At 43.9% G+C, this 11,687-nt stretch overlaps 3 protein-coding genes across 3 annotated transcripts; 2 read left to right on the forward strand and 1 right to left on the reverse strand.

Moving 5' to 3' along the window:
• Positions 1-282: 282 nt before the first annotated feature.
• On the reverse strand, positions 283-1,269 carry LOC117299187 (paraneoplastic antigen Ma3-like). The gene has a single exon (XM_033782647.1). The coding sequence runs from the start codon at positions 1,267-1,269 to the stop codon at positions 283-285; it is 987 nt and encodes a 328-aa protein (XP_033638538.1).
• A 3,868-nt stretch (positions 1,270-5,137) lies between these two features.
• Positions 5,138-6,859, forward strand: LOC117299188. The gene has a single exon (XM_033782648.1). It carries the CDS (start codon positions 5,138-5,140, stop codon positions 6,857-6,859), a length of 1,722 nt encoding a protein of 573 aa, XP_033638539.1.
• A 2,011-nt stretch (positions 6,860-8,870) lies between these two features.
• Positions 8,871-10,592, forward strand: LOC117299190. The gene has a single exon (XM_033782649.1). The coding sequence runs from the start codon at positions 8,871-8,873 to the stop codon at positions 10,590-10,592; it is 1,722 nt and encodes a 573-aa protein (XP_033638540.1).
• The last annotated feature ends 1,095 nt before the right edge of the window (positions 10,593-11,687 follow it).

The following is an 11,687-nucleotide window of genomic DNA, read 5'->3' on the forward strand; positions in this document are numbered from 1 at the left end:
AACTTCGCCGCGCTTCAACGCACATGGCCGTTCTTCCGCGGACTGTCCGAGGTCCTTAGCAACGGCGGTATTTGCTGTCCAGTCCGCAGACTGTCAGCGGAGGAACGCCCGGGACGTTTTGACAAGGCGCCTAAATGAGTGTCACTTGGGAACCACTATCTACAAGTGCACTCGTCTCTACCCCATCCACCTTGCATGTTCTGATGGTCAGTCCCCCAATCAGTCCCTCTGGAATGCCGGTGTCGGCTTGACATTGGTAACTTGGTTGAGTACTGCATGGCCTTAGTTCTGTTGGGGCATCGCATCGGCCTCTTTGGAATGCCCTTTCCCGTTTCCCTGAAGATAGAATTGGATAAACCTTTCGCTGACTTTATCTGGGTCGGATGGATTGGCACATTTGGGACGGTAGTGGCCTTCCAAACCGCACTTGAAACAAAAGTTTGGACGCTGATTTGCTCTGCCTTTATCACCTCTCTGGTCAAACTTACAACTTTTGGCCTGTGTTTTAGGTTGTTGTTGTGGGATGGAGACTGCAGATGGGTTGGAAACAGACTCGGGCTCTCTATGGCTGATCTTTTCTGCTTGTTCGGCCTCTTCTCTCCTCACCATCTGAAGAAGAGATAGATACGTAGGTGGTGTTTTCACTTTATCCTTCAGTCTGAGGTTGATAAGCATCATGTCGTTGTATAGTGTTCCACGAATGAACTGAGACAACAGCAGTGAGTTTGCTGAATCCGGTAGTGCACCCCCTTTTCGAATCAGCTTCCGAAGAAGACCCTGAAGGCGTGTCAGAAAGTCTGAGGGGTTTTCTTCTTTCTTCTGATGTAGCTGATGAAACTTGATTCCCAACTCCTCTGCTGATTGTGTGTCACCAAATGCAAGTTCTAAAGCAGTTAGGTAATCAGCTGCTGTGGCTTGTGGGTTGTCTCTCCTATAGTCAGTGATCATATTTGCAGCTGGGGCACGCAGTGCTTCTCTTAGTCTCTTTCTCTTCTCTCCTTCATCGCTTTCCTCTTCTAATTGCCCATGGACAATTTCCACCCACAGATCAAAGGTTTCTTCATCTCGGGCTGGCTGCTTAGATCCAGAAAGCGAAGGAAGTCTTCGGCTGTTTGATATTTTGCACATAGACAGCGCCTCTCTCAACCCCACTGCAACATCCTTTGATCCATTGGCTGTGGATTTCATTTCTTCTCCATGATTTTCAGGTTGTTTCTCTGCTGAGGATGGCAAGTCTTTGGACGACGACGGCAGCATACCTCGCAACATTAAGTCCGCTATTGTTACCTTTTCACGAGGGGAGTTAAATTGTTGAATTGTTAACACAATTTGTTCATCGGAAATATCAAGTCGAATCCTCCCATCATGAGGAAGTTCGACATCCTTCATGGCAAGGTCAAATTCGACGAGAAGAAGAGTTTGGCTGTCTCTATCCTGGCGCGAAACACTAGCGAGATGGTTTATGGTCTGGTATAAAGCAAGGGCTATGTCATCTGTGGGAGAATGTACCGTGGTTGCACTGACAAGAAGAAAACAATGAGTAAAACGTAAATCTTCCTTTTTGCACCATGACAACCCTAATTCCCGAAGCTCTGCTGAACAGTCAGGCATTTTGTATTAACGATTGAATAAACACAAAACAAAATTTCAATATCAAACAAAACTTTCGTGCTGCGGCACGTTTGAATTTGACAATGCAATGCAAAAATTATGCAACACACAAATCAGTTGTTGACTCTCAGAATGAAATCACTAAAATTAAACCTGTTTAAACACCAGCTATGAAGAACACTAAAATATATTTAATAATTCAACTTGCACGAGCAGATGTTTTTTTTTAGTTTCAGGCCTCTACTTTTCGAGTAGGTCCTGGCAAGATCGCCAATTATGTAACACACACACGAACTGAATCAGTGCAAAAGAATTAAACCTTTAACAACCACTTTTAATGCTCTTCACAGCTCTTTCTTCGTCAAGATATTAAACAAACTTTAACTTTTAGCAAAAAAATTGCAAACTGCAATAAAACTCTTAACAGCTGTATACTAACTATTGGCCAATAGTTATAAACAATCTCAAAACACTAGGATCCTAGATTTATCAGTTCACGAGTTCAATTCCGCGATTAATATCCGATTTATCAGTTCACGAGTTCAATTCCACGATTAATATCAAGGATACGGGCACTGTAATTCCTCCTCCACTCGACACCTTGCAGCTACATGTACAGATGTAGGTACGCAGTAGGTCAAATAGTTCAGAAGTCCCGGGGAAACTTGTTGCAGCTAGGTAGTACGTCTAGACCCAGTCCAGCAGTCCACGCATTCCACAGTCCAGCAGACAGCGAGTCCAGATGTGGAAGGTCCGCAGTTTCATTCGTCACCAAGTACCAACACTCCAACAGTTTAAAGTTTATTCAACTTGAGAAAGCTGATTATTCATAGAGAAGATCTAAGATTGTAGATCTGAGATCTGAGAGCAAAATATCCACAAAAATACAATCACTATTTGCTGGACATTAATATGCTTTATAAACCTTTAAAAACAAGCCATATAATTATTTGCAGTATCCCCCAGATTAAACCAAAATGATCATCCATAAGCACATGTGAAAAAACATGAGGCTTGAAACTCTTTAGGAAATGATTTATAATAAAACAAACTCTTACCTGAGAGCCAACAACTGCCAATAAATCTTTACTGGTTTGCAGGAACACAAAACCTGCTAACAGGAGGTTATTATTTCTCCCTCAACTATGTTATTTCAAAAACAAAACGATGAGCAAACGTTTACATGACATGCATAACAACAAACATGTCTGCCATAAAACACTCTCACATGGCCTGGACATCTGCAGTCAATTGAGGGCGCTATCACCTGTTCCAGCCTTGAGGGCGCTATCACCTTTTGAGCTCTGGGCTACATAAGACTTGCAGATGAACAACCATTCGGGGGGAGATCACGACGCAATCTTACCAGCTGACTTGAGTGATCTCAGAGATCATTTGCAGCATTTGTTGGACATTGGAGTGATAACTGAATCGAAAAAGTCGTTATGCGTCCCCAATAGTTATCATGAGAAAGAAAACTGGAAAGATGAGACTATGCATTGATTACCGTACCTTGAACTCACGCACAATACCCGATCAGTATGCAGTGCCACTTGTGCAGGAGGCTTTAGATTGTCTGCATGGATGCAACTGGTTTTCAGTCATAGATCTAAAATCTGGTTATTACCAAATCCCCATGAGACCAGAGGACAGGGAAAAGACAGCCTTTATATGCCCAGCTGGATTCTTTCAATTTGAACGCATGCCACAGGGAGTAAAGGGAGCACCCACTACTTCTCAACGATTAATGGAGCAGTGTATGTCCGGGTTGAATCTTCGTGAAGTACTGGTGTACATGGATGATGTTATCATATTTGCCCCCACTTTGGAACTGATGGAGGAACGGTTGGCCAAAGTTCTGTGTCGACTGTCCGAGTATGGACTGAAGATTGCTCCTGAAAAGTGCCAGCTATGTTGTACATCGGTAAAGTACCTTGGGCATGTGGTGTCAAGGGAAGGTGTGCAGACAGACCCAGATAAACTACAAGCTATTAAGTCTTGGCCCACCCCTACAGATGTCAAGCAGGTTCGCTCATTTCTGGGATTAGCTGGATATTATCGGCGTTTCATTGATGGATTTGCAAAGTTAGCCAAACCTCTTCATAAACTGACTGCAGTCGACAAGAAAAAGACATTGACTAACAGGACTACTCCAAGCAACTGTAGAGACAGCAAAGTGACGTTTGCATCCTGCTGGACAACTCGATGTGAGGAAGCATTCCAGTCTCTTAAGGACAATATATGTTCTGCACCAGTTCTGGCATTTGCTGATGTGACGCAACCATTTGTGATGCATGTTGACGCCTCCCGCTATGGGCTTGGCGCAGTGTTGTGCCAGGAATCAAAAGGAAAGTTACGACCTGTTGCTTATGCAAGTCGAGGATTAACCCAATCGGAGAGAAATTACCCTGCACACAAACTCGAATTCTTAGGTCTCAAGTGGTCAGTCACAGACAAGTTCAAAGACTATATATATTCAGCTCGTGGTACTAAGGTCTTCACTGACAATAATCCTCTTACTTATGTGCTGTCTTCAGCAAAATTAGATGCCACAGGTCATCGGTGGCTGGCAGCCCTTACATCATATGACTTCTCAATACACTACAAGCCGAGGAGATGCAATCAAGATGCTGATGCACTCTCGAGACGTCCTCATGAAAAAATCCTTAGCGAAGCTTCTGGGAGAGATCAGACTGAGAAAATCCACATTCTCCAAGCTAGACTCGAAGGTGATGCAGATGATTGTCCACCAATACTTGAAAGAGACACCATGCGTGCGATTTCTGAAACTACCAGGGAGACATGAATCATCAAGATAATACAGCCGAGTCAGTTGAAGCTGGAAGTTATTCGCTCATCCATTCATTGGCGTTGAGTGCAAAAGCAGTACCCATCGACTACGAGAGCTTTGTTCAGTCTCCAGATCTTGAAGGTGAATCTGTTGACTGGAAAGCAGAGCAAGCTGCAGATGAGAGCATCAGAATGGTGCTTGGTTTTGTTGCAGAAGGCAGAAAGCCACAAGGAACCTCGACATTCCCAAAGGAAGTTGGATTGATGATGAATCAGTTCAGTAAACTATGCCTACGGGAGGGAGTACTGTATCGTCGAGTAGTAGACACCCAGGAGAAAGAATGCTTTCGATTGGTTTTACCAAGTTCTTTCAGAGAGAAAGCTGTACTCGGAGTTCACAATGAGCTTGGACACCTTGGAGCTGAGCGTGCAGTTGCATTAGCCCGACGTCGGTTTTATTGACCGAAGATGGCAACTCAGATAGAGGAGTGGGTTTCCAAATGTGCAAGATGCGTGTCCTACAAGACAACTCAGAAAGTAGCCGCTCCACTGGTGAATATCAGCACTACTTGCCCTCTAGATTTAGTGTGCATTGATTTCTTTAAGTTGGAGGCAGACCGCAGTAGTTCCCAGTATATCTTAGTTGTTACTGACCATTTCTCACGATACGCTCTCATACCCGACTCGTGATAAGTCATCTCGTACTGTAGCTCGTGTACTCTGGGAGAAGTACTTCATGTACTATGGACTACCAAGGCGTGTACATTCCGACCAGGGTCGAGAGTTCGACAATAATTTGATCAAGGAGCTTACTAATCTTCTGGGGATTAGGAAATCAAGAACAACACCGTACCATCCCCAGGGTGATCCTCAGCCCGAACGTTTCAACAGAACCTTGCTGAGCATGCTTGGCACTCTTCCTGAAGACAAGAAGCAGAACTGGAGCAAATTTGTTGGTCCACTAGTACATGCATATAATTGTACGAGGAATGACAGTACAGGTTTCTCACCATACTACATCATCATCGGGCGAGAGGCACGAATACCACTTGATCTATGCTTCGGCACAACCCCAGATGGTGTCACAAACAAAGACCATTCCAAGTATGTTTCTGAGCTCCGGAAGAGTCTGGAGAATGCATATCAGCGTGCTGCGATGGAGTCTGCAAAACTGTCTGAATCGAACAAGAAGCGTTACGATCTCAGGGTGAGGGGTAGCGAGTTGAAAGAGGGTGATAGGGTACTCATTCGAAACGTTGGATTCAAAGGCCCACACAAGCTTGCAGATAAGTGGAAAGACACGGTGTACTGTGTTGTCAGTCATCCAAATGATGGGATTCCTGTTTCACCCAAGGTGTTGCATCGAAACATGATCCTGCCAATTGGAGTACTCACCGGTGAAAATCAAACCCCACCTGCTGTGGAAACACCTAAGAGACCGGTGACAAGACAAATGAAGCACCAGAGGTTGGAAGTGCCAAGTAAAGTAAGACAAGCAAAAGAAAGCTTGACAGAAGATCACGATGATGATGACACAAGTAATATCATCACCATATGGTCTAAATGTGAAAAGAAAGTTCCGGCTTCGGGTACTGAAGTTAATGTCCCTGAAAATTCCAGTTTCCAGGAAAATGATAGTGAGGAGGTTCAGAAAGGTTCTGAAGATTCCACTGTTGCTACCAGCCCGTTGCAGATTGATGCAGAACCATTCATTCCGTTGGGATGGAAATCTACCAATGATGACAATTTACCACTAGATGAAGCCAACAGCCACACTTCGACCTGGTCACAGATGGGGACAGATTCCATTGGTGTTAGTCCAGAAGGGATTGAACAGATGGAAACAGATCCCTGTGGTGTAGGTCAAGAAGTGAGTGAGCCCATGATCAACAACCCAGATGTTGATGGAGAAGGTGGAAAGGCTGCTTCTCTAGCTTGCGACAAAGAAGTTATGCTGGTTCCTGATGCTGAGATTTCCTGCGAAAGTCAGTCGAGAGATTTGGTAGGTGATGGAACTAGTGACATATACCCAGTAGTTGAGGAAGTCAGAAGTGAAGTTCCTATCTTGAAAGATTCAAGCGGGGTTAGCAATGAGATGCTTGAGTGCATACCAGATGTGGGTGAAGATCTTGACATTGGCGCAGAAGTAGTCATCGACAGCATGCTTAGCCCTTGTGAGAGTACAAGTATTGAAGATGTGGTAACAGAAGACGCTTCAACTGCTGATGTATCTGTGAAGACAGACTCTGCTGTTGAATCCATGGAGACTTCTGAAAAGGTTGATGTATCCAAGTCAGGTAGACAGCGTCAACCACCTAAGAGATTCACATACGATACGTTTGGGCAACCAACATGTAACAAATTCAGTGTGAACGCACTAGAGCATTGGATTCCAGGTTTCTGCAAGCCACTGTTCTTCCCGACTAAAAGTAGCATCGGGACGATGCCACCAGTTTAGAAGGGGGGATGTGTAGCCCCTGCTCCAAATCAATATAGCGCCCTCATTCGGCCAAATATAGTTGTGACAGGAGGCAGCCATGTTGTTGCATGTACCGATAAATTCATCTCCGTGTAAACTGTAAACAAAGTTATCTTTTTGTTGTATACATTGTGTTTTTGATGAACCATTAACAGAAAGTTAATACATAAACCCTACCAGAACATCGGTTTTCATATACAGTAGTCGTTGGCTCTCAGTTGTCTCAGGTAAACTGGAGGATAACTGTGGTGTGTGTGTGCCTGCCCTACTGGATGGATGTCCCTTGGAACTTGAGTATTCACCACTGATCCTTGTTGGAACTCTTCATCGGGAAGGGGATCGTCAGTGCATCAGGAGAGGGATTGGAACTACTACTACCTAGGGAGGAACAGTGTACACCAACTATACCGGTAACCGTGGATCGCGTGTGCACAAACTGAACAAAACAGAGATCTTTGATTAAGGCCTGATACGACGATCGTATCCTTTTTTTATATAGTAAACTTACTTGTTTTAAACTTGTTGTTTGTGAAATAAACAAGAATACATTGTTATTGTTAAACAGACATAAATTGTGTACTTGGTGATTTATTAGACTGATCTCATTGCATAGGTGCACGGCTTACATTAATACTGTTATTCTTTGTCCCACAGTCATTTATTGAGGTGCTCAAAACAAACATTTGAAATAAATCTCAAAGCTATTACAATAATTGTATATACCTCTTTGGTTTCTAAGAATGAGACGTCGGTGTTTCCGTCTTATCCACATACTTGATGTATACAAGCATTGTTGTGCCAGGAATCAAAAGGAAAGTTACGACCTGTTGCTTATGCAAGTCGAGGATTAACCCAATCGGAGAGAAATTACCCTGCACACAAACTCGAATTCTTAGGTCTCAAGTGGTCAGTCACAGACAAGTTCAAAGACTATATATATTCAGCTCGTGGTACTAAGGTCTTCACTGACAATAATCCTCTTACTTATGTGCTGTCTTCAGCAAAATTAGATGCCACAGGTCATCGGTGGCTGGCAGCCCTTACATCATATGACTTCTCAATACACTACAAGCCGAGGAGATGCAATCAAGATGCTGATGCACTCTCGAGACGTCCTCATGAAAAAATCCTTAGCGAAGCTTCTGGGAGAGATCAGACTGAGAAAATCCACATTCTCCAAGCTAGACTCGAAGGTGATGCAGATGATTGTCCACCAATACTTGAAAGAGACACCATGCGTGCGATTTCTGAAACTACCAGGGAGACATGAATCATCAAGATAATACAGCCGAGTCAGTTGAAGCTGGAAGTTATTCGCTCATCCATTCATTGGCGTTGAGTGCAAAAGCAGTACCCATTGACTACGAGAGCTTTGTTCAGTCTCCAGATCTTGAAGGTGAATCTGTTGACTGGAAAGCAGAGCAAGCTGCAGATGAGAGCATCAGAATGGTGCTTGGTTTTGTTGCAGAAGGCAGAAAGCCACAAGGAACCTCGACATTCCCAAAGGAAGTTGGATTGATGATGAATCAGTTCAGTAAACTATGCCTACGGGAGGGAGTACTGTATCGTCGAGTAGTAGACACCCAGGAGAAAGAATGCTTTCGATTGGTTTTACCAAGTTCTTTCAGAGAGAAAGCTGTACTCGGAGTTCACAATGAGCTTGGACACCTTGGAGCTGAGCGTGCAGTTGCATTAGCCCGACGTCAGTTTTATTGACCGAAGATGGCAACTCAGATAGAGGAGTGGGTTTCCAAATGTGCAAGATGCGTGTCCTACAAGACAACTCAGAAAGTAGCCGCTCCACTGGTGAATATCAGCACTACTTGCCCTCTAGATTTAGTGTGCATTGATTTCTTTAAGTTGGAGGCAGACTGCAGTGGTTCCCAGTATATCTTAGTTGTTACTGACCATTTCTCACGATACGCTCTCATACCCGACTCGTGATAAGTCATCTCGTACTGTAGCTCGTGTACTCTGGGAGAAGTACTTCATGTACTATGGACTACCAAGGCGTGTACATTCCGACCAGGGTCGAGAGTTCGACAATAATTTGATCAAGGAGCTTACTAATCTTCTGGGGATTAGGAAATCAAGAACAACACCGTACCATCCCCAGGGTGATCCTCAGCCCGAACGTTTCAACAGAACCTTGCTGAGCATGCTTGGCACTCTTCCTGAAGACAAGAAGCAGAACTGGAGCAAATTTGTTGGTCCACTAGTACATGCATATAATTGTACGAGGAATGACAGTACAGGTTTCTCACCATACTACATCATCATCGGGCGAGAGGCACGAATACCACTTGATCTATGCTTCGGCACAACCCCAGATGGTGTCACAAACAAAGACCATTCCAAGTATGTTTCTGAGCTCCGGAAGAGTCTGGAGAATGCATATCAGCGTGCTGCGATGGAGTCTGCAAAACTGTCTGAATCGAACAAGAAGCGTTACGATCTCAGGGTGAGGGGTAGCGAGTTGAAAGAGGGTGATAGGGTACTCATTCGAAACGTTGGATTCAAAGGCCCACACAAGCTTGCAGATAAGTGGAAAGACACGGTGTACTGTGTTGTCAGTCATCCAAATGATGGGATTCCTGTTTCACCCAAGGTGTTGCATCGAAACATGATCCTGCCAATTGGAGTACTCACCGGTGAAAATCAAACCCCACCTGCTGTGGAAACACCTAAGAGACCGGTGACAAGACAAATGAAGCACCAGAGGTTGGAAGTGCCAAGTAAAGTAAGACAAGCAAAAGAAAGCTTGACAGAAGATCACGATGATGATGACACAAGTAATATCATCACCATATGGTCTAAATGTGAAAAGAAAGTTCCGGCTTCGGGTACTGAAGTTAATGTCCCTGAAAATTCCAGTTTCCAGGAAAATGATAGTGAGGAGGTTCAGAAAGGTTCTGAAGATTCCACTGTTGCTACCAGCCCGTTGCAGATTGATGCAGAACCATTCATTCCGTTGGGATGGAAATCTACCAATGATGACAATTTACCACTAGATGAAGCCAACAGCCACACTTCGACCTGGTCACAGATGGGGACAGATTCCATTGGTGTTAGTCCAGAAGGGATTGAACAGATGGAAACAGATCCCTGTGGTGTAGGTCAAGAAGTGAGTGAGCCCATGATCAACAACCCAGATGTTGATGGAGAAGGTGGAAAGGCTGCTTCTCTAGCTTGCGACAAAGAAGTTATGCTGGTTCCTGATGCTGAGATTTCCTGCGAAAGTCAGTCGAGAGATTTGGTAGGTGATGGAACTAGTGACATATACCCAGTAGTTGAGGAAGTCAGAAGTGAAGTTCCTATCTTGAAAGATTCAAGCGGGGTTAGCAATGAGATGCTTGAGTGCATACCAGATGTGGGTGAAGATCTTGACATTGGCGCAGAAGTAGTCATCGACAGCATGCTTAGCCCTTGTGAGAGTACAAGTATTGAAGATGTGGTAACAGAAGACGCTTCAACTGCTGATGTATCTGTGAAGACAGACTCTGCTGTTGAATCCATGGAGACTTCTGAAAAGGTTGATGTATCCAAGTCAGGTAGACAGCGTCAACCACCTAAGAGATTCACATACGATACGTTTGGGCAACCAACATGTAACAAATTCAGTGTGAACGCACTAGAGCATTGGATTCCAGGTTTCTGCAAGCCACTGTTCTTCCCGACTAAAAGTAGCATCGGGACGATGCCACCAGTTTAGAAGGGGGGATGTGTAGCCCCTGCTCCAAATCAATATAGCGCCCTCATTCGGCCAAATATAGTTGTGACAGGAGGCAGCCATGTTGTTGCATGTACCGATAAATTCATCTCCGTGTAAACTGTAAACAAAGTTATCTTTTTGTTGTATACATTGTGTTTTTGATGAACCATTAACAGAAAGTTAATACATAAACCCTACCAGAACATCGGTTTTCATATACAGTAGTCGTTGGCTCTCAGTTGTCTCAGGTAAACTGGAGGATAACTGTGGTGTGTGTGTGCCTGCCCTACTGGATGGATGTCCCTTGGAACTTGAGTATTCACCACTGATCCTTGTTGGAACTCTTCATCGGGAAGGGGATCGTCAGTGCATCAGGAGAGGGATTGGAACTACTACTACCTAGGGAGGAACAGTGTACACCAACTATACCGGTAACCGTGGATCGCGTGTGCACAAACTGAACAAAACAGAGATCTTTGATTAAGGCCTGATACGACGATCGTATCCTTTTTTTATATAGTAAACTTACTTGTTTTAAACTTGTTGTTTGTGAAATAAACAAGAATACATTGTTATTGTTAAACAGACATAAATTGTGTACTTGGTGATTTATTAGACTGATCTCATTGCATAGGTGCACGGCTTACATTAATACTGTTATTCTTTGTCCCACAGTCATTTATTGAGGTGCTCAAAACAAACATTTGAAATAAATCTCAAAGCTATTACAATAATTGTATATACCTCTTTGGTTTCTAAGAATGAGACGTCGGTGTTTCCGTCTTATCCACATACTTGATGTATACAAGCATTTGCTCCACTGATGTTGGTGGATTTGTCTATCAGGACGGCAAACACAGGCGACATCCTCATTGCCTCTAACTTTTCCTCTTTGACAGCTTGACCTGTGTGAGGAAAATTGTTGTTAAGTATAGAAAAAATGCAGATGTAGAGGTATAAATACAGGAATGTTACGGCCGAGTAAGAATTAAGTCCCCGATTTAGAATTCACAGTGTATGATCTGCGACGCAACTTCCTTCCACGACTAGACTTGATTTCAAGTCTGAGACTGCGGTTATATTTATATGCATCAG

This window comes from Asterias rubens, chromosome 14 (genome assembly GCF_902459465.1).
Source record: "Asterias rubens chromosome 14, eAstRub1.3, whole genome shotgun sequence".
NCBI classification, from domain to species: Eukaryota; Metazoa; Echinodermata; class Asteroidea; order Forcipulatida; family Asteriidae; genus Asterias; species Asterias rubens.

Coding starts and splice junctions, on each gene's coding strand:
- LOC117299190 (XM_033782649.1), top strand. CDS start 8,871: ATGTACTATGGACTACCAAGGCGTGTACATTCCGACCAGGGTCGAGAG.
- LOC117299187 (XM_033782647.1), bottom strand. CDS start 1,269: ATGTTGCGAGGTATGCTGCCGTCGTCGTCCAAAGACTTGCCATCCTCA.
- LOC117299188 (XM_033782648.1), top strand. CDS start 5,138: ATGTACTATGGACTACCAAGGCGTGTACATTCCGACCAGGGTCGAGAG.